The sequence below is a fragment of the Arvicola amphibius genome, chromosome X, assembly GCF_903992535.2.
Source record: "Arvicola amphibius chromosome X, mArvAmp1.2, whole genome shotgun sequence".
Lineage (NCBI taxonomy): Eukaryota > Metazoa > Chordata > Mammalia > Rodentia > Cricetidae > Arvicola > Arvicola amphibius.
The window spans coordinates 18239960-18266561 of NC_052065.1; the positions used below are offsets into that span (position 1 = coordinate 18239960).

The window sequence follows — 26602 nt, forward strand, 5'->3', positions numbered from 1 at the left end:
GATCAGAAAAAGGAAGATAAGTGCAATACGCACTGCAGCATAAATGACGAGTACTGCCTCGAAAGAATCGTCTCTGGTTTATCTTGCTAGTAATAACAAGGCTCTTCTTTCAGTTTATTTATTATTAGAAATTGCTTTCGCATCTACAAAACATCACATTATTCACAAAAGGCACAGAAGAAGCATCTCTGAATACACACTGTGATTCAACCAGCAATCACATCAGGAATTCTGGGGCTTTTGTGTTCCAGCTATTGTATCCCTGAGTGAACATCTGCTGAAGTACCTACTAGAGATCCACTATTACAGCCACTGCCACTGCTGAGGGAGAAAAAAAGTGTGTATGGTACAAAAAGAACAGAGAACTGAGGGGTGGATGTGGATGTTGATGTGAAAGACATACCCCACCTCCTTGTGTGAAAAGACATGGAGAGCTGCCCCGGGTTTAAGGAAACTTCATCTCTTACAACTCACAGAATCAAGAAGAAAGATCCTTCGGGATCCATGGAATTTTATTCACACAATTTATCCAGTCAATGTGTGTTGAGTCCTTGGTAGACACTAGGTTTCAGGGACCATGCTGGGGCACAGGAAGAAAGGGTCTATTTCAGACTAGCACCAAGTCTTCCACGTCCACCATTATGTAGGCAGAGTGCCATAGTCACTGGGGCTATGATAGAAGAGAAGCCAAAGGGAACTTTCAAATTCAAGGTCAGAGATGGAAGTTCGGTGTACAATGGGAGTGAGCACAGGGTCCCAGAAGTCACTTTGGGAGAGGTGGGCTTCATGAGGGAGTTGCCCCGTTTCATGGATGTGAACTATTAAGGGCAATGGTATGAGCTTCTCTGAGGAGCAAGGCCACCCACTAAGCACAATCCTGTTCTAGACTGGTGACAAAGTCACACATCTTCTTTGGGCTATTACTTTATTTCATTTTATCTTGCAGGGGTAACTGGCCTTTCAAAGTGTGAGGTAGCGTGGCAAGGAGCCACAGGTGTTATTACCGGGAACCATGGAGGTACTGAAAGGCTTTTAAAAAAGGAAATAGATGGCACGGGAGCCCATGAAAATGGACAACACCTTTCAGTGAAGTCAGAAGTTCTTACCAAAGTGAACTCTTTCCCCCAAGAAGACAGCTATGAACATTATCAAGCTAAACCACAGCCGACTGAAGCTCGGGAGAAAGTAAAAACTACTTTAGTGATGAAGTGGTATGTCCTTCTGTATATGTGTTGCTTTTATTGGTTAATAAATAATGCTGTTTTGGCCAATGGCTTAGCAGAGTAAATCCATGTGGGAAATCCAAACAGAGATCTATAGAGAGTGTAGGCAGAGTCAAGGAGATGACATATAGCTGCCAAAGAAGAAAGACTTAAGAAAGTTCTTAAGCCAGAACAGAACCTTACCTGTTAAACCACAGTCTCATGGTGATACACAGATTAATAGAAATGGGTTAATTTTAAATGTAAATATTACTTAATAAGAAGCCTGAGCTACTAGATTGTTGTTATTAATATAGTTTCTGGGTGATTATTCAAGTTTGGGTGGCCAGGGACAAACAAGCAGTCTCTGCCTACAAAATGGCACACCAACATGGGGCAACTACATCTGCATAAAACCTGAGAGAGCTTGGGAAGGAATTATAGACACAAAAGAATGGTGTTAAGCATGGTTTCTTGGTAGCTGCATTTTTTTTAGATAGGCTCTGTTTGCTGGCTACAAGCAGAGGTGCAGTTTCTATAAGAGATGGGTTTCTGGTTTGTGACGGCACTAAAGCCTCTGGCTCTTTTGGGAGGTCTGGCTATGGAGCACTTAGGGTTTGTGAGCAGAGTGTTACAAGTTGCTTAATGGTAACATAGACCCACTGCTTCTCTGGAGCTGGGGTGGTGAGCATGGCTCACAGAGGCGGGGAATATGCCTCCACCATGTTGGACAGGGTGGAGCAAACATGCCCACAGAGTTAGTCCTAGTCTTGTCCACTTAGCATTTTTTTAAAGCGCTCCTGGTCATAAAATAATTACAGATATGCAATAAAGACAGGTTCCGACGAAAAAGACTTCTGAATGAGTTATAGTGTTGGATAAATGTACATTGGGAGTAAGAAAAAAGAGTATAGACAGTTGTAAAATGAAATAAATAGTTTTAAAAATGAAACAAAATCTTTAAAGAGACAATAAAAGTAATATAAAAGAGTACAGACAGTCATAGATTAAAGGAGTAAAGAAAAATAAGCCATGTAAAGATGGAATATACTCAGAGAGTCTGGATTATGTATATTATTGTATTTTCTTTAAATTTTTTTCCTGAAAAGAGACATTTGATTCCTTAGGGCTGCTAAGTTAAATCAATATAAAGGTAACTTGTCTAAGGATATATTACTTTGGAAAAGAGGTTCTGTTTTGTTTCCACAGAAGATGAGAACCTGTGGCTTTCTTCCAGGTTAATGTGGTTTAATGGAACAAGACTCCCCCCAAAAAGGTCTCTGTGAACCCTAAGAATACTTTGCCCAACAAACAGCAGAAATTTGGAGAAAACTATGCCCAAATTTCCAAAATAATTGTTTATGTTTGTTTTCATTTAAAGGGGGTTGATTATAAGTGATTAATGGTCACAGTCAATTTTTTAAAAATTTAAGGGGGATATGATATAGACATGAATACTTTGCATTGGTATGGATCTTGGTCTATTGATACAAATTTAAGGTTGATATTGTTATACTGTCTATATATATGTATATATATATATTTCTGCTCTTGTTTAAGGTATTGTGTTTATGTAGTTCATTTAAAAATGTAATGCATATGAAATACAGGTTAATAGCCATCTATAATGTAGTCATATTAGTTAGGTTTTCTAGATGTACAGAGATATATTTCAGATGGATAGGTATTCTTCCAATCTTTAAAAGACTTACAAAATATGGCATTTAAAAGGTTTAAGAACTTGGACTTTTCTCAATGTGAGCTATGTCTGCTTCTGGCAGCACTAATTACATCAGAGAGGTTGATGGGCATCGAAGACACTCCACATGGAGCTTGTTTTCCTCCTGGAAAAACTGGTCTTTGGGCAAAGAACGGCCCCTGCCTCAACCACTGACAAAATGTGTGGTGTCCAGACTAGACAAGCAGGATACAAGCAACAAGACTGCTTAACCTTGACAAGACAGGGTAAGGCAGTTTTGAAAACTTTCCTGCCTCTTAAAATGATCTGTCAGTTACTCTAGGCCTTAGCCGAAGTTGGTTGCTCCAACGTTGCAAATGAGACTTTGGGAGATTGCCCAGGTAGCCTGTTGTCTCTGTCATTTGTTGCACATTTTGGAAGTTGTTTGATTCCACTTTCTGTTTATTCAACTAATATTATTTCCCTTCTCAGGTCTTTGATGGGGTTGAACACTAGATCGTCATAGTTACTTTCCTCTCATGACTTAGCCAAGCCATTTTTAAGTAGACTTAAACTCCCTAGGATAGGATAACTATTGAAACATTTAGCATGCGGATTTCAAGACAGTGTAGGTTTGCCTAAGAGATGATGGGCAGACATTTGGTGCCCCCAGAAATCTAGAAGTCTACACTAGAAAAGGAATAAGAGGATCTTTAGAGAAAATAAAAAAAGTATGGTTAAAGTTTTGTGTTAATTTTGGACTCTATGGTGTTGCTTCTCTGGCAAGAGGTCGGTGTGATCAAAGCACACTGAACTTTGCAATCTCCTAATGGAAACCACCAGGCCAGGGTAATGGCTCACTAGGTAAAGTGCTTGGGGCTCAAGAAGGAGGACCTGAGTTCTGTCCCCAACACCCACAATCCCAGTGGTAGGAGTAATCCAGAAACCCAGACTCTGAATTCCCAGTGTTCTCTGATCCAGTGCACTCTAATTGTCCCCAACCTGTCCCCAGAGTCATAAATGGAGGGAGAGCAAGGGAAGCAGCGAGGAAAGGTATTTTTGCCCACCTTGGGCCTACACCTGTTCAAAGAGAGCACTCACAGGTGCGCGTCAATTATTTTCAAGAATCACCAAACCCCTGGATGCTCCCCTGTAAGCAGGCCAGGAAAGGGTGCAGTGTGTGTGAATGGAGGTGCTTGACAGGGAAACCAAGATTGTGTGGGGGTGGTGCTCCAGAAACATCCTGCAATGGGGTGCAAACAAGGCTGTACCTAGGTGTCCCGGGATTCAAAGACTGGGAAACCGAGGAACAGGGAGGCTATACATGATGTGAATAAGGGTTGTGTGCAAGTGTTTAAGGCAAGGACTGAGCCAAGATGGTTGACAAGCCGCAGAAGAGAACCTATTGAAGAAAGCAAGCTGCATGTGACTCAGCAAAGATTATTTTGGCAAGACTGCCATTGGTCATTTTGGTGACACCAGCCTTCTGCCTATAAATAAGGCAGTGCTGTTCATGATGGGAGAGAAAGGTGATGCCAGTCTCGATCCTGCTGCATGTGCCTTTCTAGGGGAGGCCCTGGCCCCCGGCTGCTGCCATGTCTGGCAGAGACAAAGATGTGGTGAGGACCCTGCACAATGTCACAAATGGGGTGCACTTCCCCAGGGCAGTGAGAGAGAGAAGCTTCCCAGGCAAGGCAGTGCGGGGCGCCTGCGCAGTGGGCCGGCAGCATCACGCGAAGCAGAAGGGAGTCTGGAGACCCCCGCCTCCGCCCCTCGCCCTCCGCCGCCGCCGCGTGCGCGCACGCGGACCCGGGCACGCGCGCGCACGCGCCTCACCTCGCTCAACTTCTGCCAAGGAGGCCGGCGACGGAGCTCGCGCGCGAGCGCGGACGGGCGGGCGGGTAGGGACCGCGCACGGTCCAGTCGGGGGCTGTGCAGAGGCGCGGGCTCTGGGCACCCGGCTCCCGGCGGCGGAAGCAGCGCCTCCAATCAGGCAGCGGGTTCGCGACCCTCGGCGCACCCGGCCAGCGCTGCCCGCCCCGCGGACTGACTGACGCGCCGGCTCGCCCCCGCCCCCGTGCCCGCCCCTGCCTCGGCTCCCCGGGCTCCGCTCGGCTCTGCTCCTCTTGGCTCTGCTCTGCTTGGCTCAGCTCCGCTCCGCTCTCCTCCAGCCCTTGCCAGGCCCTTTCCCTGCCTGCAGCAGCTCCTCGGCTGCGCAGCGGCGGCCCGCTCGGCAGCTGCAAGCGACCAGAGAGGCGGCGGCGGCGCCGAGGATGAAGTGCAAGCCGAACCAGACGCGGACCTACGACCCCGAGGGCTTCAAGAAGCGCGCCGCGTGCCTGTGCTTTCGCAGCGAGCGAGAGGACGAGGTGCTGCTGGTGAGCAGCAGCCGCTACCCCGACCGCTGGATCGTGCCCGGCGGGGGCTTGGAGCCCGAGGAGGAGCCGGACGGCGCGGCGGTGCGCGAGGTGTACGAGGAGGCGGGAGTCAAGGGGAAGTTGGGCCGGCTGCTGGGTGTCTTCGAGCAGAACCAGGACCGCAAGCACCGGACCTACGTGTTCGTGCTCACCGTCACCGAGCTGCTGGAGGATTGGGAAGACTCGGTCAGCATCGGCAGGAAGCGAGAATGGTTCAAGATCGAAGATGCCATCAAGGTCCTCCAGTGCCACAAGCCCGTGCATGCCGAGTACCTGGAGAAACTGAAGCTGGGCGGCTCCCCGACTAATGGAAACTCAGCCGCCCCGTCCCAGCCAGAGAGCGAGCCCTAGTATGTACCGCTCCCGCCCGCCTGCCCGCCCATCCGTCTGCCTGGACTCTGCCTGTCGCCTCCCCGCACTTGCCGCCTGCCTGCCAGGAGAGCACCTCTCCTGCCCTGTGTGCCCGCACGGGCAGGAGGGAGGCTTCTTTTGTTTCCTTGGCAGGCAGATCTCTGAATTATGCTTGCAAACTGTCTTGGTTGCCAGGCGCTGTTTGCAGACAATTTGCACGTTTTTTTTTTTTTTTCAGATGCTTTTCTAATCGCTTCTTGGTGACACTAAAAATCTTGCGCTCATCCAGAGCTGCATGGGATTTTGTGAAAGCTGCCTTACTGCTTACCCTGCTCTTCATGGAGGGTGTGTGTGCGCGCGCGCGCGTGTGTCTATCTGCCCTGTGATGTTTTTGTTTGGGTCCTTTTTTTTTTCTTTAAACACCCTTTACATGTGTTGTGCGTGAGTGTGCGTGCGCGCTTTTGATGTCAGCCTTGTGGTTTGTTTCTTAGTGGAGGCCTTGAGAGTCCTACCAGCTGGCGGGGGAGGGGGAACGGGGGGGGAATCTTTTTGTGTTTTTTCCCCATGTTTTCTCATTCACAGACTTCACAGTGGATATGACTGGAGGGTATATTTCTGCCAACGTTCTAAATGTATTCCACAATCCTGTAATAAATATACATGAACAGTGACAATAATTTAACATTTTATTCTATATGTTACTTTCCAAATTTGGTACACATAGAATTGAATATCATCCTTGCCCCTCTTGGTTCTGTTACACAAATCCACCTGAGTGAAGTATATGAAGTAAGCAAAATTGATAAGCAAAGAAATGACTACAAACCTGTTTACCAAAATTATAGCTTTTATATACCAAGCATGTAATTTGATATCCTAAATAATGCTGAATTATTGAATATGATTTTCACTAATTACTGAGTAAATTACTAAATAGATATTCCCAGCAACCTCAGTTAAAAATATATGCCAATTCTACAGAAACTGGATTATTGCTTTATTTCTGTATATTATACATAAAAATACCTTTCATCTATAAATGCTGGGTATATGTTGGGGGTTGAACTACACAGTATCATATTTTGACATTTGAACTCTATTTGACTAATTTGAGGAGACTGCTGATTTAAGCAAACTTCAGTCTTGTTCTATTAATCATACTTTGTTTCATTTAACAGCATTTGGATTGAGCAGTACAGTTTGCTGAGATTTTCTCTGAGATCCACAGAGATTGTTTATGCAATTTCAAAACTTCCAGTACTTTCCTTTTCCATATTGCACGCAAAAAAATCTGTTATCACTCTTTAAACTCAGATTTATACAGCTAAATATCCTTTCTGGGGTTCATTCTAGAAAACAAATAAATGAAAGCCTCCAAATAATCCTGCCTTTTTAATAGACTCATTTCAGGAAATTCAGCTAGAACAGCCAACACAGAAAGAAAGAAAATCCTGACTCTATCTCATAGTCTCCAAAAGTTTGCCAAACAGGTGTGATTTTCTCCCTGGAGTAGTTAGTTAGTGCCTACGCATTTTACATGCCAAGTACACTGAAGATGTATGCTGACTTTTGTAGTTCATCCCACTTCCCCCTAATCCAGTGTAAAAGTTAATTAAGACTTTTACAGAAGATAGCAAACAATTTATTTTCAACATGTAGTCTTAAAGGGCTGATTTTTCCCTCCACTGGACAAGTGCCTATGTTTAACCTTCCAAAAGCTTGAAGTCATACTGAAGTCAAAGTGATTTTGATATGCTTGATGCAGGCATAAGATGTATTAGAAACTCATGTTTTGTTTTTCATATAGTTTCTGCAAGAAGGGCTGAAACATGGTACCAATAATTCCTTGGTATGGTTTCCTTGGAAAGAATTGTTGTAAAGCTTTCTTTAGAGGCATCAGTAAAAGAGGAAGTGTGCAAGAAGAACAGGCAGCTTGTAGAACACCAGTCAGCATGGGTAGCAGTGCTTCTGGGAGACATGGTCCAACAAGCTCTGCATCTGGAGCTGCTTCTTTTCTCACTTCCCTTTCTGGGTGCTCCATTCTAAGAATGAACAATGTCTCCGTTAGTAGCTGTTAGCTGGGAAGGAAGGAGAAGATGCTTAGAACATAGGTAATACCAACAGCTAGGCAAGTTTTTGTTGTTGTTGTTGTTCTCAGAGATCTTTTTGTGGAAGCGCCTATTGTAGTTATGTTCCTAACTAACTGTTTTCCTTATAGAATATGAACTCTTTGAGGACTAGAACCCAACCTGAATCCTGCATAACCCCAGGGCCTCAAAACGGGCTAAAATTCAGAGACATTTCTCATTGATGCTCATACTAGAAATGTCTACTCCCAGTGAATTCCTGATTTTCCTTTTTAAGCTTTGTAACATACCTGGGAGAATTGATTTCTTTAGGCCCTCATCTGTGCTTACAAGTGGAACTATACTGGATAACTCACAGTGGAACTACACTGGATAATTCACTTCAGGCTTGTCCTGTGTAAAGGGTTGATGAACCATACTAAATCCTCAGTAAATATTTGTTGTCTAGACGCTACAGGAATGGACAAACCACTAAAACCTTATTAATCAGATTATCTTTTTTTAGGTGAATGGAATAAATGTTGTTCAGATTTACTTTGAAAGAATCAAGTATGTGAACCCAATGATGAATGGAATTGTGAAGCACAGGTGAGCTCTTTGACATCCCCAAGGACACAGCTCACCCTATGCTTTTGGACACTTCATTCCTGTTATTAACAATGGCTATTCTTCAGGTTGTTGCACTACCACTGTATCTGTACAGATTTCTATTTGGCACCTGTGGCCTTTTTGTGCTTTTGTCTGTATTTCCCCGTCGGATATGACCTTGAATGCAATGAACTTGCTTTCTTAGTCTTTTTTATATCTAGCGTACATTACTTGATTTATGGTAGGCATCACTGAATATTGTTTAATATTTTGTAATAATAGTAAATGGTAAAACATCCCTCTTCTAATCTCTAGCATATATGTGGCTTTTGTATATCAGGTGTCACATAACTATTTCGAGGCAGCTGTGACACAGTAGCTAAAATTCTTACGCATATGTCTGTGTTATCCCAGACATTATGTACCTCCTACATTTGCCAAAATTTTGAACCTAAATTTATCTGTGCCTATAAACATAATTTCTCCTCTATGGAAAATACAGGAGATAGAGAAACAGTTTACTGTATATCAAACAGATGAGATTCATAGAATCCTGACTTCAAGAAAACACAGGAAAAGATGATCCAGTTTTTCAGTATATAAGTCACAAGGATGAAAGGAAAGGGTAGAGGTTGAACCTGTGAATTGAAAAAGGCTTCAGAGAGTGATCAATACTTGCATGTATCTTATTTGGATTCTGATTTGATCAAACTATAAGATGAATGAATTTATCAGAGAACTAGAATATTTTAAGTATTGGCTGGATATTTCACATTGATTATTATAATACTGTTATATTGAAAACAAGAATTCTTATCTGCATTCAAATATTTACAGTTGAAATGATATAATGTCTGGGATTTGCTTCAAAATACATCTAGATATTAAATTCACTGGACATAATTCAAACAAGATCGGCCTTTAAGATTGTTGAAGCTGAATGATGATTACATGATGTTCATTATATACGTTCATCTCTGCTTTTGTATGTTTGACATTTTCCATAATAAAAATGTTAATCAAAATCATTGGCAATGTTGGAGTTCTTCTAATTCAGTCTAGTATGTAATGTAGAGAGAAAAAAGCGAGGAGGGAGAAGTTTCTAGAATGATTTTTAAGTGTTGGCTCCAGGACACTGCTTCTGGTGTAAGATGTCACATTCCCAGAAAGAAAGGGAGACATGCCCTGGGATGGCGAGTTACACCCGTGGTACAGACCAGGACTTGGAGGGTTTTTTTTTTCCCCCTTTGGCCTACTGAAATAATAACAGTTAAATCATTATTTACAACTATTGGATCATATTTTTTTTCTTTATTCAGAAGAACATTTCAATCAGTCCTGGTTTTGTTTATAACTGTTGGGAAATGGTGGTTGGTTCTGATGTGCTGAGGAGAGGCGTTGACACCATTCGCATTCTAATGCACGCCAAATGTGAAATCAAGGGACAGGATCTCTAGGAGATGATTCTCTAAAAACCCACAGAATGCCATTTCACTAGTTTCTTGGGGGAACAAAATGAATTAGTTGTGGACACGAGTACTGCGTGTCATGTTGATGCTCTATTTGAAGGCAGGTGGAAGGAAAACAATGAGGACTCCTGACTGCAGGGGCTCACAGGCTGCTGTAAGGGCTCACAGGCTGCGGAAATGAAGGCATGGGTCAGACTAACTGAAGGTGGGCTTTTATTATCAGGGTCGCTTCAGTCCTGACGCTTGTGCTTAAGGAGCAGGAAGGCGGTTCAAGCTGCAATGCAGGCTCCTGTGAATTCAGGCAATTCAGGCTCTTGTGAAGGATGATTTCCTCCTGATGAAGAAATGGGAAGCTGCACCTTTTGTTGCTCAGAGTTAAGTGGTCCTAATCCCAAGGGCAAGCACTCGCCTTGAATCAACTGGTTCCTGGAAAAGGGGAGATGAAATTCTTCCCCTAGAGGCCAGTCTCAGGCAAGCTGCTTAGTGCTTTGCTTTACAAGGGCTCCCTGAGAAATGCCCCTCTTCCTCTGGAAGCTGTTGGCTAATTTGGCTCCGCTGACTTGAGGAGATTTCAGATTTGGAGGCAAGCAGATTCCTGGGGACCTTGAGGTGGTGCTAGTCGTAAAATAGTGCTTTGGCACCTGATAGGCTGTGGCTCAAAGATGATTAAACCAGACACTATCACGACCTCTGCCAAAGTCACTTTACCTGTCTAAACTTCAGTTTTCCGACATGGAAAATACAGATTATAGTCCCTCCCTTTGCAAACCACTGCTTCTGAGAGGCTCTTTATCTCGGAGTACAGTACACCATCATGTTCCCAGTACCCCACTGCTCTGTTGGGTCAGTTGTATCCCACTCATATTAACCTTATTCAGTTGAACTGGAAGGTTTGCTGGCTCTTGAGACTCCTAACTGGGTTTTTTCTTACTCCCAGAGACTGGACCATGGTACTCATGGTGCCTGAAAAATGCTTATGATATTAGTGATTGTTTCAGCTAATACCTGTCCAAAAAAAGCCCCAAACAAACAACACAAAGCAACAGTGTAACTTTACTTGCTTTCTAGAAAATAAAAAAGCTGACACACCATAAGGACACGATGATCTTGGATTACAGTTTTCTTTATTCAGGAGAATATTTTAATAAATCATGGTCTTACTCTCTCAGAGTCTCCATTTCTAAGATAGTTTCCTAACTTCTTAGCTTCATAACATATAATATGGGATTTTTTTTTCCTTAGGTGCAAGATTGGCCCCACAGAGCTACGTAAGATAACTCAATGAAGGCTTCCGAGATACAAATGGTTGAAGGACATGGTAATTACTAAATGCTCAGTATTTAGTCAGCATAGCAACTGCTGCATAGACACAAGGATGCTAGCTTTATTAGTATAGTCAGTGACAGAGCAGTAAGAGTATGTAATAACTAGCTCCCACATACAATGCCCAGGCCCGACTGATTGGATGCAGGAGCTACTTGTAGATGTTATCAGTTTAGGACTTAACACTACAAAAATTGAGTCACAGGGTTCACGGCTTCCTTGGTTCTTGTCTTTATGTCCTAAAGTACAAAGAACAATGGCATGGTGGCTGTGATATCAACTGTGAGATACGCTGTTGCAGAGGAGCCACAGTGGAGTGCTTGTACATTCTGTAGCTCTGAGGTCACATCAGAACCTTAGCTGAGAAACTGGTTCATGACAGTCTTCCAGGGGAGTCACAGCTGTCCCTCTTCTATCCTGGGATGGTTGCCAGAAGGTTAAGATACAGATTAGTTGCGGTGACAAAGATAGGTCATCTGTGGGGGGCCGCTTTGAAGATACACAGTGCATTCCAATACAAAATTTGCCTTCAATAAAAAGACTGATGAGCCGGGCAATGGTGGCGCACGCCTTTAATCCCAGCACTCGGAAGGCAGAGGCAGGCGGATCTCTGTGAGTTCGAGGTCAGCCTGATCTACAAAAGCTAATTCCAGGACAGGCTCCAAAGCTACAAAGAAACCCTGTCTCAAAAAAAAAAAAAAAAAAAAAACAAAAAAACAACAAAAACAAACAAAAAAGGCTGATGATATTATGTCAAATCAACCAGACATTTAAGGGTTCATTGCTTAACATGAAGAGGCCTTTTTGGGCGGTGGAGCTGGGTGGGGGTGGTTCAGAAACCTTTAAAGCTGGCCTGAAATTTCTAGAGAAGGGAAGGGGGAGGACACTTAGAGTTTATATTGGACTTGTGGTGTAGGACTAGAGTAAGGGTTTCGGTGCCCAGCTGGCAGTTTGCATTTTGTGTGGAACTCTGTTGGTCATTAAAGGAAAAGAGAGCTTTATTTTTGTATTCTTAACTTGTAAGCATGAAGCAGAAGAGACATACGGCTTAAATGCTGCCAGCGGTCAAGCACATAGAAGATTGTATTATAATTTATTCTTGATCTTGGTAAGGAAAATATTTGAACAGTCCCATGCTTCCTTAATTAGACTTGGGATTAGAGATCTGTTAGGATAGTGAAGATTCCATCAGGTGACTTGTATGGCTGAGGGTTGCAGCTCAGGGGAAGAGTGCATTCAATTATCATCATTACAAAAAAATAAGGTCTCGTTCTAGAGCTCAGTTTTGTATATTCAGACAAAGGAAAAGGAATTCCTTGACTTCAGCAATACCTGGAACTCTGAAAGCAAACAGGAAGGTCTTGGTTCAGCCTTGATTTATAATTAGGACACCCACTGCATTAGCTACTATATGATTTAGCTGTTCTGATCTTTAGGTTTAGTTTTTTTTTTTTCTTTTTCAGGGACATCCTGCTTAAGTGATGACAAATTCTTAGAGGAGTGTGTGTGTGTGTTCATAATAGGCCCCAGCTCCTGTTTTTCTTCATTCAGTTGAACCTAAAGGGGTCTCTAGGAGGACAATGAATTTGGGAAAAAGGTGACTTATCCAGCACAGAATCTGACAAAGAACTGAAGACAGAGGTGTCCATTCTCACCTGCAAGTCTGATGTCACAGGCCCCGGCATCTTAACTCAGTCCTGTAGCAAAAGGTTTGGTAGTTATGGGGACTTGAGGGGACTGATTCCAAAGCCCAGCCAAGGTTGTAAATAGAAGGCTATGTGCTAAGGATCTGTGAAGATGTCTTTGTAGGAAATACCAATATGAAGCCAGCAATAGCCCCTCTAAAGACATAGCATGAGTTTCGTGTCTGTTTGGTTTTGTCTTAGGTAGAAGATAGTAGACAACAAATGGCCATCAAGGGACAAAAGCAGGCAAGAGAGTAAGTTGCTAAAGCGTCTCCACTGATGGAGTCTCTAGCAAGTGTGGTATTAATAAGAGTGCCTGTAGTATTTACTGTACTTGAAAATTGCTAGAGCCTTTGTTGAGATGATGAACTTTGCAAGTATTGACGTAAGTGTGACAGAATTTATAAGTGCCTACAAAACTCAAAAATGCCTAAAAGATGCTCATTTTAATGTGGGTGCTAAGAGCATCAGTAGGTACTTTTGACCGTGACAGGGAGAAAGCAGCTCTCAGTTTACCAAATAATTAAGATGTTTAAGGTATTGTACCACATGTGCAGCAAGGGTCCCTACTTTTCTTATGAACTAACCTGTTGAGTATGTGTATAGCCTGTCATTCATATCTGTGCTCTCCGTGGGTTTTGCAACAGTGAATCAAAGTATTTTTAAAAACTGCAACTGTACCAAACATGTCCAGGGATTTTTTTTTTCTTGTCATGATTTCTTAAATCCTTAAGTGGCACACATAACAACTATTTCACATGACAGTTAGAGATGATTTAAAATTAAGATGACATATATAGATTATATGCAGATAGCATGTCATTTTATATAAGGGATGTGAGCATGTGAGAATTGTGATACCTCAAGAGGAGGGATAGATATCCTGCAACAAATCAACTAATGAGGGGTACATGTATGTCCTGAGTATTTTTTACAGGATCAGTTAAAAAGAGGGTGCCATTGACATGGTGGGGTATGTCTGTGCTCCTGGAGAAAAATCACATACAATCAGGTCTTGCCCACAAAGGTTGCTTGAGATAGAAAGGCTGATGAGTTATCTGGGTATTTCCCTTGAAGAAAAGAGAAAACTGCAGCAAAAGGCTGTTGATGTAGACATTCAACAGCATGCAGTGACCAAATTTGTATTAATTGACAATTGGATTGAGCCATTAACTTACATATTATAACCTTACTCCCAGGGATCTTAATAGGTGAGCCATGGCATTAAGACTGGGATGACCAAGAAGACTCATTCATTCATTCCAAGTATAAGGGCAGTTAAGTTTATTGCGCAGTTAAATGAAAAAAAAAACAGTTGAAACAATCACTTCCTTGCCTAAATATGTCTTGTATAATGGTTTTAAACCTTAAAGGTCCTATTTTCATGAAAACCAGGGCATATTAATTATATAATTTGATGGGGAAGCTCAGCCAATCACCATGTCTGTGGCGTGTGTCCCCCTGGGGCCACAAATAGTCTATAAAACATCCGTGTGCATTTGTTTTTTCTCTTTGTTTTCCTGCGCTCCTCTCTGGAACCTTGGCTTTTGTAAGTTCCCTTTTCTTTCCTTTATTAAAGCTGAATATTATATATTAAAGCTAGTCTGGTTAATTATACTGCCGATCAACCATGCCCCTTCGATAATTGAGAAGGAAGTTACCTATGGACTCCCATGTCTTAAAGTCCTTGTATAAATGTGAAATATTTAATCTAATTTTGATTGTTTGTTCAGTGAGTCAAAACACTGAAGGGGGTGTTATCTTATTTCTCATGAGTTTGTCTAAGTCTGAGCAAATGGAGAAGGGAGAGAGGTTAGGATTAAAGGTTTACAGCAGAGATGGGTGTGGTAGCATATGCCTTTTATCACAGTACTGGGGAGACTCAGGTAGGAAGATGGTGAGACCATCCTGGGCTATGTAGCAATAGTCTGGCTCAAGACACACAAACTAAAACAGAGCAGCTATACCAACAAATACCTGGGGGCAGTCAAAACTAACACAAGAATGGTCAGAGTCTTAGTGGGTCTCCCCATCAGATACTTCAATTTAATTGTACTGCTGGGGCTTATGCCACATCTGTTATGCTAACTTAGGTAAGAATAGCTTAGGTAAGACAAGAATTGCCAGAACTGTGACTTCTAGTAAGGTAACTGAATCCATATGGACAACAGTCTTTAGCTACAGAGTGGAAGGGGGTAGTGTTAGCTATTTTTGCAAAGGATGTTTTCTTTCCATGGCCACACAATTGATAGGCATGTAGAAGTACTCTACTAGCTCATTGTGTCCACTAATGCTTTTATTGGATAATGAATAAAGACATTGTGGCCAATGGCTTAGCAGTGTAAAGCCAGGCAGGAAATCTGAACAGAGATATATAGAGTAGGTGGAGTCTAGGAGATGCCATGTAGCTGTCGAATAAGATGACACCAGAACCCTACCTGTAGGCCACACCCTTGTGGTGATACACAGATTAATAGAAATAGGTTAATTAAAGATGTAAGAGCTAGCTAGAAATATGGCTAAGCCATTGGCCCAAACAGCTTTGTTCATTATCCAATAAAAGGAACACATATACAGAAGGACATCCCACATCCCACACCTCCTAATCTTTCCCAAACAGTTCCACCAGCTGGGGACTAAACATTCAAACACATGAGCCTATCGGGGCCATTCTCATTCAAACCACCACAGTTGTATATTTTCTGACCTCACCTTGGCACCAAATATGTAAAGGACACAAATATTAAGAAAGCAAAGACAAGGCCTGGAAAAGCCGGTAAACATTAAATGAGCTGCTTTTAAAAAGGGACGGTGTAATATTTACACACATGGATGGCGTACTACTCAGGGTTCTCTAGAGGAGCATAATTTATAGAATGAATTCTATATATAAAGGGAATTTATTGGAAGGACTTACAGGCTGCATCCAGCTAATCCAACAATGGCTGGCTGTGAACAGAAAGCCCAAGAATCCAGAAGTTTCTCAGTCCATAAGGCTGGATGTCTCAGCTGGTCTTCAGTATGTGCTGGAGTCCCGAAGAAGTAGTCTTTGTCTGATGGCAGAGAAAGAATGGATGTGTTAGCGGGGTGGGGGGGAGGGCAAATAGGCAATGAGAAAAAGCTTTCTTCTTCTATGTCCTTATATAGACTTCTAGCAGAATGTATGGCAAGGTGTGTCTTCCAGCTTCAAGATCCGGATCACAGGTGTATGTCTTCCTATTTCAAAGGTCCAGACTATAAATGGATTCACCTCCTTCAAACCAAGCAAAAAAAGTACTCTCAGGGGTGTGTCCTCCATTTATAGATTGTAGTTCATTCCAGATGCAATCAAATTGACAACCAAGAATAGCCATCACAGAAAATAAAGTGACTATGTTAGCCAACGGTGTTAACTCCCTGAGATCTTTATCACATACATCAAAATGATGACTCTAGGACAAAGGGACTAGGAGATGACAATACAAGTTGTGGGGTAGTTTGTTGCTAAAGAGTCAGGCGCAGATGCCAACTCTGTGATCTTAAAACTTCCCAGTTTTGCCAGGCAGTGGTGGTGCACACCTTTAATCCCAGCACTTCGGAGGCAAAGGCAGATCTCTGTGAGTTCGAGGCCAGCCTGGTCTACAAGAGCTAGTTCCAGGACAGGCTCCAAAGCTACAGAAAAACTCTGTCTTGAAAAAAAAAAACCAAACAAAAAAACCCTTCACAATTTTATCCTCACATGCCTAGAACAGAAAGTCTCCTTTTAACCCTCTCTAATTCAGGAAAGAGATCAGAAAAATCTTTGATGACAGCCTTTTGAGAGGGAGGGAGTAGGTCTCATGTTGTGTTCAGATCACATAGCCTTCTTCTAAGACTGTGATTAGCTGTAATTCAGGCCTTTGCCTATGAGGGAGGGAGCATACACAGGTATGGTGATACAATGAAAGAACCATTCCCCTTTGGGTAGAAATCCAAGGCACCAGGCCAGGGGCATTGCTCAGTTGGTAAAGTGTTCGCATTAGATGCATGAGGATCTGAGCTTAATCCCCAGAACCCATGTCTGATGTTGTGGCACATACTTTATTCACAGCGCTAGGGACATGAGAACAGGAAAATCCCTGAAGCTCACTGGCCAGCCAGTCTAGCCTCATTGATGAGCTCCAAGCCAGTATTAGAGGCCCTCTGTCAAAAGAGGTTGATGGCATTCCTGGGAATGACAGCTGAGGTGTTAGTACTCCAACTCCACAGGTACATCGATCGACACATGTACAAATGTACCTGTACCAACAGGTACAAACTACTTACATCATTTTCCATTTATAACGGGATGTGCTTCCTTTCCTTTTTTATTTGCCCACTCATTCTCAATATGTTTTTGCTGCGCCCTTTCTCTTTCAACATTTCACTCTGGATAAATTTCAAATTTAACACATTTAGCTCTTTGTTGTGTTTCACATATATTTCTTTGTTGTGATTTCTGTCACTGACTTCTTCCTCACTAGATTTTGAGATCCATCCCATGAAAAGGCTTCATTTCCTTGGCTTTTTTTTTTCAAATAGAGTTGCCATTATACTGAAGGAAATAGAGTAGACTTATCTGTCAAATTAAAATTAATATTTGCATTGATACTGACATGAAAAGTCATTCTTCAAACCGAGTTACTATACATTTATTTTTCTCTGTGTCATGTGACATTAGTGTATCAAGTGTTATTAAAAGTCTGTTATGCAACTGTGAAGTATCTGACAACTAGAAATTGAACTCATTTTTCTTTGTCTAGTCTCTCAGTAACTATGCCAGCTCTCAGTGTACACTAAAATTTCAAGCCACTTATGGCTTTTGCTTCATCTATATGTGACCTACACTTAATAGTCTTAAAATTAAATCAGTGTAGCTCTAAAATCAAATTGCTTAGAAGTTGAATAATATTATTATTAAATAAACATAAAATTAAAATATTAATATTACTGTAGCTATTCCCAGGCCCAGAACCCTTTCATAGAAAATATCCCCAACACTAGGACATTTCAAGAACTCACACACCAGTTCCAGAGGTTGGCATTACAACTCTTAGGATCTCCTTCAGGGATAAAATGCTCCTGATCTAGGGTCATCCAGTATCCAGAAAGATCTTATTCCTGAACAGCCAAGTACTTTGCATTTCTGCTCCCTCAGTCAGGCTGATGAAAGAAATGATAGGAAAATGAGCTACTTTTGGTTTGATTTGATTACATTTGATTCCTTGACAGCAAAGACCTTCATTTTCTTTGGTGTGAAGGTCGAGAAGGAATCGGCTGCATGGCAAGAACTGTATCAAAATAATCCTGAAGAGAACCTGCTCAATTCCAAACTTTCTCTCTGCAGGCACACCTTCCCCAGAGAAACTTCTCAACTCTGCACTCACGCATACAGTGGTCATAAAAAAAGAATATATATCAGAAGAGAGGTGCAGTGTTCCATTCAAGGTTCCAAGACAAAATGGTCCCTAAGAAGCTATTTTAGATATATAAACAGGGGTGGGAATGGAAAACTTAGGAGAAGGAAGAAAGCTTAGACTGAGTGATTCATATGATGAAGATGTTTTATTTATTTAGCTATTTAAAATATCAACACACACACACAAATTCAGGTAATGGACGGTAAACTTGTCTTTAACATGGTGATGATAATCTCCAAATACACACACACACACACACACACACACACACACACACACACACACACACACACATTTAGTTTTTCTAGACAGGGTTTCTCTGTGTAACAGTTCTACCTGTCCTAGAACTCACTGTGTAGACCGGGACCTTGAACTCACAGAGATCTGACTGCTCCCTGTTTCCTGAGTGCTGGGATTAAAGGCGTGTGCCAAAACTATCCAGCCTGCCCTATATGATATCTTATTACTGAAGGATGAAAGATTCTGAGAAAAACAAAATAACACCTAGGTAGAAAAGAAATGTACCCAATTTTTTTAATGAAGGATTTCATACATCTTTTCTCGGTCCTCAGAGAAAACTTTAAAGAAAAGAGTGTTGTCCTCATTTTATGAATGAAAACATTAAGACCTATACACAAGGTGGTTTTGTCCCAATCACATCCACAGCTTTTTTGTTACCAAGTAACAATACATGTGCACCACCATTTGCTGTTTTCATTACCATTTTAAATTAATGTGGATTTCTAATGTTTTTATTCATTTCCTAACATTTTCTAGCCTATTCTTCCCTGACTCCTTAGATCTCTACATACACACTGATGAATCTCTAAAATATAATATACCTATACATTAACTTATTCTATATTGGGGCTTAGGATGCCTCTGCCTGCACTTTGAGTCCCTATGTAATGAACTTCAACTTAGTAAGTAAACTATACAAAAAAAAAAAACCAATTTAGGAGTACACTTTTATAACAGACTCGAGTCTCAGCTAGTCACAGCAGATGAGCCTCAGTCAGTGAGGAAGCCCACTCACTGATCATACCATGTTCAAAAAGGCAAATGCAGAGTAATAACCATTTGATCTGTAGCTCATGTCCAGTTTTCATTCATGGTGGCTATGAACATGGTAGAGCATCATTCCTTGAACTTCTGACTCTGAGGGCTGTCTCATTAGCAAACCACTGTATTCACATTCTTAATTCGTCTCAACATTTTAGGGAAATATCACTCTCAATGCTCATATGCCTTGGAGTAATGAACAGACAGAAGGAACATTGCTTAGAAAGCGGCAGCTGCAGCTAGAAATACAAATGGTGAGCTGGCAGACAGAGTATTTTTCCAGATAGGCATTGTCGTTTACTTGTGTAAATGGATTCTACTTTATTCCTTCCCAACAGCTCTCAACTGCACTAGAACCCTGATCCAGTTCAACTAACCCTTCCCATAGCCTTAAAAGCAGAGGCTTTCACTCCCATTCTCAATACTTTATCAATTCACCTTTCCTTTATCTTTGAGTTTTTCATACTAATTATTAACATATACATTATATGTTCTATGCTTTTGTTCATTGATTTTCTTCACAGAATGAAAGGCTGCTAATTTCAATAGAGAAGAGGCTGTGCATTCCTGTTAATTATGATATTCTCATCATCTAGATCATAGAATTATTAATAAATGGCTGTTAAGCAATACCTGGGCTGCATGAAGAGTGGTGGATATATAGTCCAGACACCACATTTGTTCTGTCTAAATTCAAGAGAACACGGACAAGGGTCAAAACAAGCTCGGCTGCAAAGCCCAGAATCTAAAAGGATCAGCAGAATCAAGTTTCTGGCAAAAGTTATGCCAAAAAGATATGTTAAGAAAGGATTCCTTTCTAGGCACTAAGATAAAATGGTCTCTACAGTTCAGCATTATCAAGAGGAGGAACAGAGGACTTAGGAAAGAAAAGGAAACCGAGGTAGAACATCATTCAGATACTAAAATAGATAAAGATATGAAACACTGAACATGTGAGATTATGAACATTTTCCAGAAGCTCCCAGACCCTCAGGCTCGAGTTCTGTGATCTGCATCCTGCAATGGAGAGGTGCCATTCTGTTTTCACCCTGGCACAGTGGCAATGGAGCCCAGTGGAGAGCTGAAGTTCTCCCCACATTTGGTAAAGAATAAGTCAGAATAAGATGATTTGAGACAGTGCTAGTTGACACTCTATTTCCACTACCTCCCAAATTGTGATGTCAGCAAGACCCGATGTAAAGCAGAAATTCTTCCTCCTCCTGACAACAATTAGAAGGGGATAATCCTAGTGTACATGCATGCCACTCCCTTTATCCCCTGTCAGTATTGATCAGTAATAGTGTATTTTCTACCTTGTACACAGTGGCATTGCCGAAGAGTAAGGAAATGTGAGACATAAGTATAAACGTCTGCAGGGCCGAGCAGAAAACAACATAAACCCAGCAACAAGGATAAAGAATGTGGCTATGCAAAACAATGCTAGGTCATGCTCTTGTTCTCTTCCCATCTGTATTAGAAGAAGTTTCAAAGGAGTATGAAGCTGAAAAAGAGTCTAAATAAATGATGAATTGAAAAGGTCCAAGTGTGTCAAAAGTCACAGACACGTGCGATGCAGATTGAAAGAATTAACAGGATATAAACATCAGGACAAACCATTGACCCCTCCCCATTGAAAGGTTTCAGAAAACTAAAGTGTTGTGAGTATGCTATGCCAGAAACATAGACTAACATGTTTGTGTCTTTCCATGATGTCAGGATTTAATGATAACAAATTATAACAATGTGTCATATAATCTGCCTATCTTAGTAGTGTGACCAAGGTAAAATGCAGGTTCTTTATTCCAATTTTAATTAGTAATGCCCTCATATTCCAATTTAATTATCCTCATATTATATATCACACAGAAATATACATATATTTTATATATAAACATTATATATATATATATGTGTGTGTGTGTGTGTGTGTGTGTGTGTGTGTGTATATTCATCCATATGGGTTAAAATTATACACGTTAAAGAGGCTGCAGCAGAATTCAAGAGGTTTCAGAAGTAGGCCGAAGAAGTGTCTGTATTGATAAGATAATGAACCAGACTGGGAGGCGCTGGGAGGAGCCGCTGAAATCCAGTCTCAAAGAAAAACTGCAGACGTCAGCTTCTAGGTAAAAGGTCAAACCTGGTCTGAAGCAAGATACTGATCAAGAGAATGAAATGGTAGAGCAGGTTCAAACAGGTAAGCTGGTAGGCAGGCAGGTAGTCCAGTAGGCAGTCTCAACAGCAGGGGACAAAGCCAAGAAGAAGCTCCAGGAAAAGTCAGGAAGTCCTCAGTCCTTGGTATACACACCAGGTATCAGATGATAGGTTGGTACATATTCATGTCATTGCAGCATTGGGTATCCATCACTTTAGGAGGTCCACATGAAGAAATTACATATCTGGGCTTTTTCAGTTCTTGGTCCCAAGTTCCCTGATATAACAACCATGCACCCTATGGTCGTAATTCTGCACAACATGCTTTTAGGATGGCTTTTTTTCTACTCCCTGGCACATGTCACTTTTCAGTTTGTTTTGGATGGATAGCTGCCTGACAAGTGGTAGACTTTCTGGGTTCACCCAGTAGATGGAGTCATCCTTCTATAACAGAACAGTGTCAAAAGTTACTTGTAAAATAGAGTTCCCTAGGGCAGGGCACAACCTGACAAACTACTATGGAGTAACTTAGAGTAGGGCATAGCCTGACACCAACAATAAAGATAGTGAAATACCTCACTATACATGGCATTCATATACATAAATCCTACTATGTGTTAAAAATTTAGGGGCTCTGGCAGCTGGGCGGTGGTGGCGCATGCCTTTAATCCCAGCACTCGGGAGGCAGAGGCAGGCGGATCTCTATGAGTTCGAGACCAGCCTGGTCTACAAGAGCTAGCTCCAGGACAGGCTCTAAAGCTGCAGAGAAACCCTGTCTCGAAAAACCAAAAAAATAAAAAAAATTTAGGGGCTCTGGCTATAGCTTAGTGGTGTACCCTTGCTAAGCATGCACAAGGCCTTAGGTTCCATAACCCTACAGAAAATTACTTCAAATATATAGACAGAGAAATGCTAACTATTTCAATCTTATAATTACACACATGCATGGATTAAATTATGCCGAGTCCTACCCTACAAATATGCACAATCAAAGCAATAAAACCCCCAAAGTGATAAAGTGGAAGAACCAGTCTTACAAAATGGTATTACTTTGCTTGGCATGCCATAAATCTATTACACATTGGATGTCTTAAGTAACAGATACTTATTTTCTTACATTCTGGAGGATATAAGTCAAAGACAAAGCTTCCTTCAGTCAGGCTCTGGAGAGGCCTGTCTTCCTATCTGATAGACAGTCACTTTCATGCTGTGGCCTCTCATGCCACTGCATAGGAATAGAAACTAGACAGTGATCGCTTATTGTCTTCTCATTAAGACTCTGATACTATCATATTAAGTCCAACTTTAGATCTCAATTTAACATTTATTACTTTACTAATGATCCTCTCCAAATAATATTATACTGAGTCAACATTTCAACATAACAGCTTCAGTACATAACACATCATTTCTTGAAATAGAAATGTTACAGATCAATAGAAGAACCATCAGAACTTATTTTAAATTGACCACATTATATGTTATTTATGAGAAACGCATTTGATATACAATGAATAAGGTAGAGAGAAAATAATAGCTTAAAAACACACATCATGAATGTATTAACCAATAGAAACCGAGTGGCTGGGTTAACACATGGTAAAAAAAAAAAAACAACTCATTGTAAAAATTACTAGAGGTAAAGAAGGAACATCCCATTAATGAGATATAACAACACTATGCATATGCATATATGCACAAAAGATAAAACTTCAGAATACAAGAAGAAAATAAATCGAAATAACTGAAAGGAGTAACAAACAATTCATTTTTTATTTTTTATTTTTTTAATTATTTATTTATTTATTATGTATACAATATTCTGTCTGTGTGTATGCCTGCAGGCCAGAAGAGGGCACCAGACCTCATTACAGATGGTTGTGAGCCTCCATGTGGTTGCTGGGAATTGAACTCAGGACCTTTGGAAGAGCAGGCAATGCTCTTAACCTCTGAGCCATCTCTCCAGCCGTAACAAACAATTCATAAACATAGTTGGGAAACTTCACTATCATTCTCAACAACTAGAACAAAACAACAGTGTTATAGAACAAGTTAACACTATAGACTTGTAATTGAAATTTGTAGGATACTTTATCCAGAGCATAAGAATGCACATCACTTTTTAAGAGTCCTTAGAATATTCACCAAGATAAATTATATTCCTGGTCATAAAATTTCTACACTTTAGAAGAATTCTAATCCTAATGTGTTTCCCTCCACAACGCCTAACGACAGTATCAATAGAGCTTCGGCAGAAAGGCACTGCATAGGGCCAACAAGATGGCTTGACAGGGAAAGGTTTGCTGCCGAGTCTGATAGCCTGACGTTTATCCCTGGGACTCACAACCAATTTCCACAGGTTGTAAATTGTTTTCAGACCTCCACTCTCATGCCATGGCATGTGAACATATGTAAACACACATGCGTGTGTGCATACTCACTCGCGCGCACACACACGTGAATACACTCACACTGTGAAGAAATTGAAATGTAATAAAATTTTGAAGCTTTGAGTTACAACTGAGAGGACTGACTACAGGAAACATTTTTGGGGGGGGGGGTTAGTGTTGATCATTTATTTTTTTAAAAAAATATATATTTATTTAATTTACATCCTGTCCACAGTTTCTCCTCCTCTCCTTCCATTCCCTCCCTCGCTCCCCCATCCCTATCCACTACTCCTCTGTTTCTGCTCAGAAAGGGACAGGCTTCCTATGAGTATCAAAAAGCATGCCATATCAAGTTGAGCTCAAACTAAGTTTCCCCCACCTAAGGCTGGGCAAGGCAAACCAATATGAGGTATAGGTTCCCAAGAGCCAGACAAAGCATTAGGGACAGCCCCTGCTCCCACTGTTAGGATTACAGAACAAATTTTATTTTAAACACTATCATGATAAACTAAAGAGGAAGGAACAAGCAATTATATCAGGGAAAGCCTTTCCACCACTGCCTAGAAAAAAAAATACTGAATCTAATGAAGTCTTAGCTAACAACACATAACATTCACACTAAAAGACTATCATAGCTATGCCTATGCAATATACTATATCTGCCTTACAGACAGATGTACAGACACATACATACAAATAAACACATATGCACACACAAAACACACTAAAAGGCAAGAAAAGCCACAATCTGAACAGACTGGGTATTTGAATAATTGGTCCCCAGTTGGTGGCGCTATTTGAGGAGGCTTAGGAGTTCAGCCTTTCTGGAGGAAATACATCTGACTTTTAGTTCACTCCCTGCTTCATGCTTGCCGTTAAGGTTGTGAATTCTCAACTTCCTGCTCTGGCTGCCACTTGTTGCCATACTTCCCTGCCATGCTGGACTCTTATCAACCTGGAAGCATAAACCGAAAAAAACTCCATCTTATATAAGTTTCCTTAGTCATGGTATTTTGATCTTAGCAGCAGAAGCGTAAAGTAACTAATACAAGTGATTTGTTTCTCCTTGGTATTGAGGATTTGGCTCCTAAGAGTTGCTATTGAATATTGAATATACCCAAATAAAGCCAGAGGAATGATTCAAGCTAAAGGATACATGATTCTTGTCAAAAAAAGGCAAGAAACATGAAAACAAGGCAAATGTAACGCTCAAAAGACTATATATCAACTACTGACTTTAAAAATACTTAAAAGTGGTTAAAGGCTAGATGGTTATCTCCTGTGTTCACTGACAACAATTAAAATTACCTAAAAATCATACAAACAAGCAGAAAATTTACTCAGAACATAAAGAAAAAATAGAAGCAAAGAGGAAAAAGTCAGAAAAGGGTATGAGGAAAAACCACAACATGGAAGAAAATTCAGGAAGCAAACAGATTTGGAGAAGAACATGGAAATGGTGGAAATGTCTATCTCAATACACTGAACAGCGAGATGCATCACCAAACTCCATCATGCAAAGGAGAAACTACTGGGGATGAACGACAAGGTCAAGGAAATAGCACATTCAAATATTAATACAGAAAAACCAAACAGGTAAAGTGCCATCTGATGAAAGATGAACAGCAGCAGTTGGTTTGGAAACTAATCTGAGGTAAGTTTCTTCAATAAGATTTATAAGAATGAAAGGGCCTTAGTGTTACAAAGATGGTTAGAAAGCTCTAAGGAATGATATTATTTTGTATTTACCTAATAGTATACATCATGCATATATGTATGTATAGATGTATGTATAGCTTCAATGAACTTAGGTCACTTGGGATTATTATGTTTCCTCCCCAAAACTATATAAGGCATTGCTGTTGCCCTTAGCTGCCTCCCAGAAGTTGAGTCTCTATTGCTGAAGATATCACACATTTTGGACGGAAGACTTGGAGGAATGGAGCTGTATCTGCTCCAAAAGTCTCCTCCCTGAGGATCAACTCTCATAGTATATACACTGCAAACAGAGCAAAACATTAAATAGTACTCCTCAGTTATGATGCCTATGCACAACAACAATGATCAGCATGGCAAGAATTCCTAAAGGTGAAGCAGTGGCACTTTTATCTTGGCATTAAGAAACAGTTGTATGGCCGGATGGTGGTAGCGCATGCCTTTAATCTCAGTACTCGGGAGGCAGAAGCAGGCAGATCTCCGTGAGTTCGAGGTCAGCCTGGTCTATAAGAGCTAGTTCCAGGACAGGTTCCAAAGCTACAGAGAAACCCTGTCTTGAAAAACCAAAAATGAAAAAAGAAACAGTTGTATAATTGGACTTACAGCCTGCTCAACAAGAAAGAAATAGTGCAGCAGGTGGCGGTGGTGGCACACCTTTAATCCCAGCACTCAAGAGGCAGAGGCAGGATCTGTGTGAGTTCGAGACCAGCTTGGTTTACAAAGCGAGTTCCAGGACAGCCAGAGATCCACAGAGAAATCTTGTCTCAATAAGAAAAAGGGAAGGAAGGAAGGAAGGAAGGAAGGAAGGAAGGAAGGAAGGAAGGAAGGAAGGAAGGAAACAAGCAAGCTTGGCACTGTACAACAGGCAAACCAATAAATGCCAGTGAGGCCACAGATCTTAGAGGAGAACCTACCACTGCACCTTTCTTAAACCCGTGTAATTCCTAACTGCATTTTCAATACTTAACCTTATGCCCAAATATAAGTGTAGCCAGCTCTCACCTCTCATCAAAATAGCTATTTTTTTGAAGCAGATAGAGATAGCTACAAAAACATTAACTAGTTA

At 41.2% G+C, this 26602-nt stretch overlaps 1 protein-coding gene across 1 annotated transcript; it reads left to right on the forward strand.

The window, feature by feature from the left end:
- Nucleotides 1–5051: 5051 nt before the first annotated feature.
- Nucleotides 5052–5693, forward strand: LOC119805165 (diphosphoinositol polyphosphate phosphohydrolase 3-alpha). Its single transcript, XM_038317043.1, has one exon. It carries the CDS (start codon nucleotides 5154–5156, stop codon nucleotides 5646–5648), a length of 495 nt encoding a protein of 164 aa, XP_038172971.1. The 5' UTR covers nucleotides 5052–5153; the 3' UTR covers nucleotides 5649–5693.
- Nucleotides 5694–26602: the final 20909 nt, after the last annotated feature.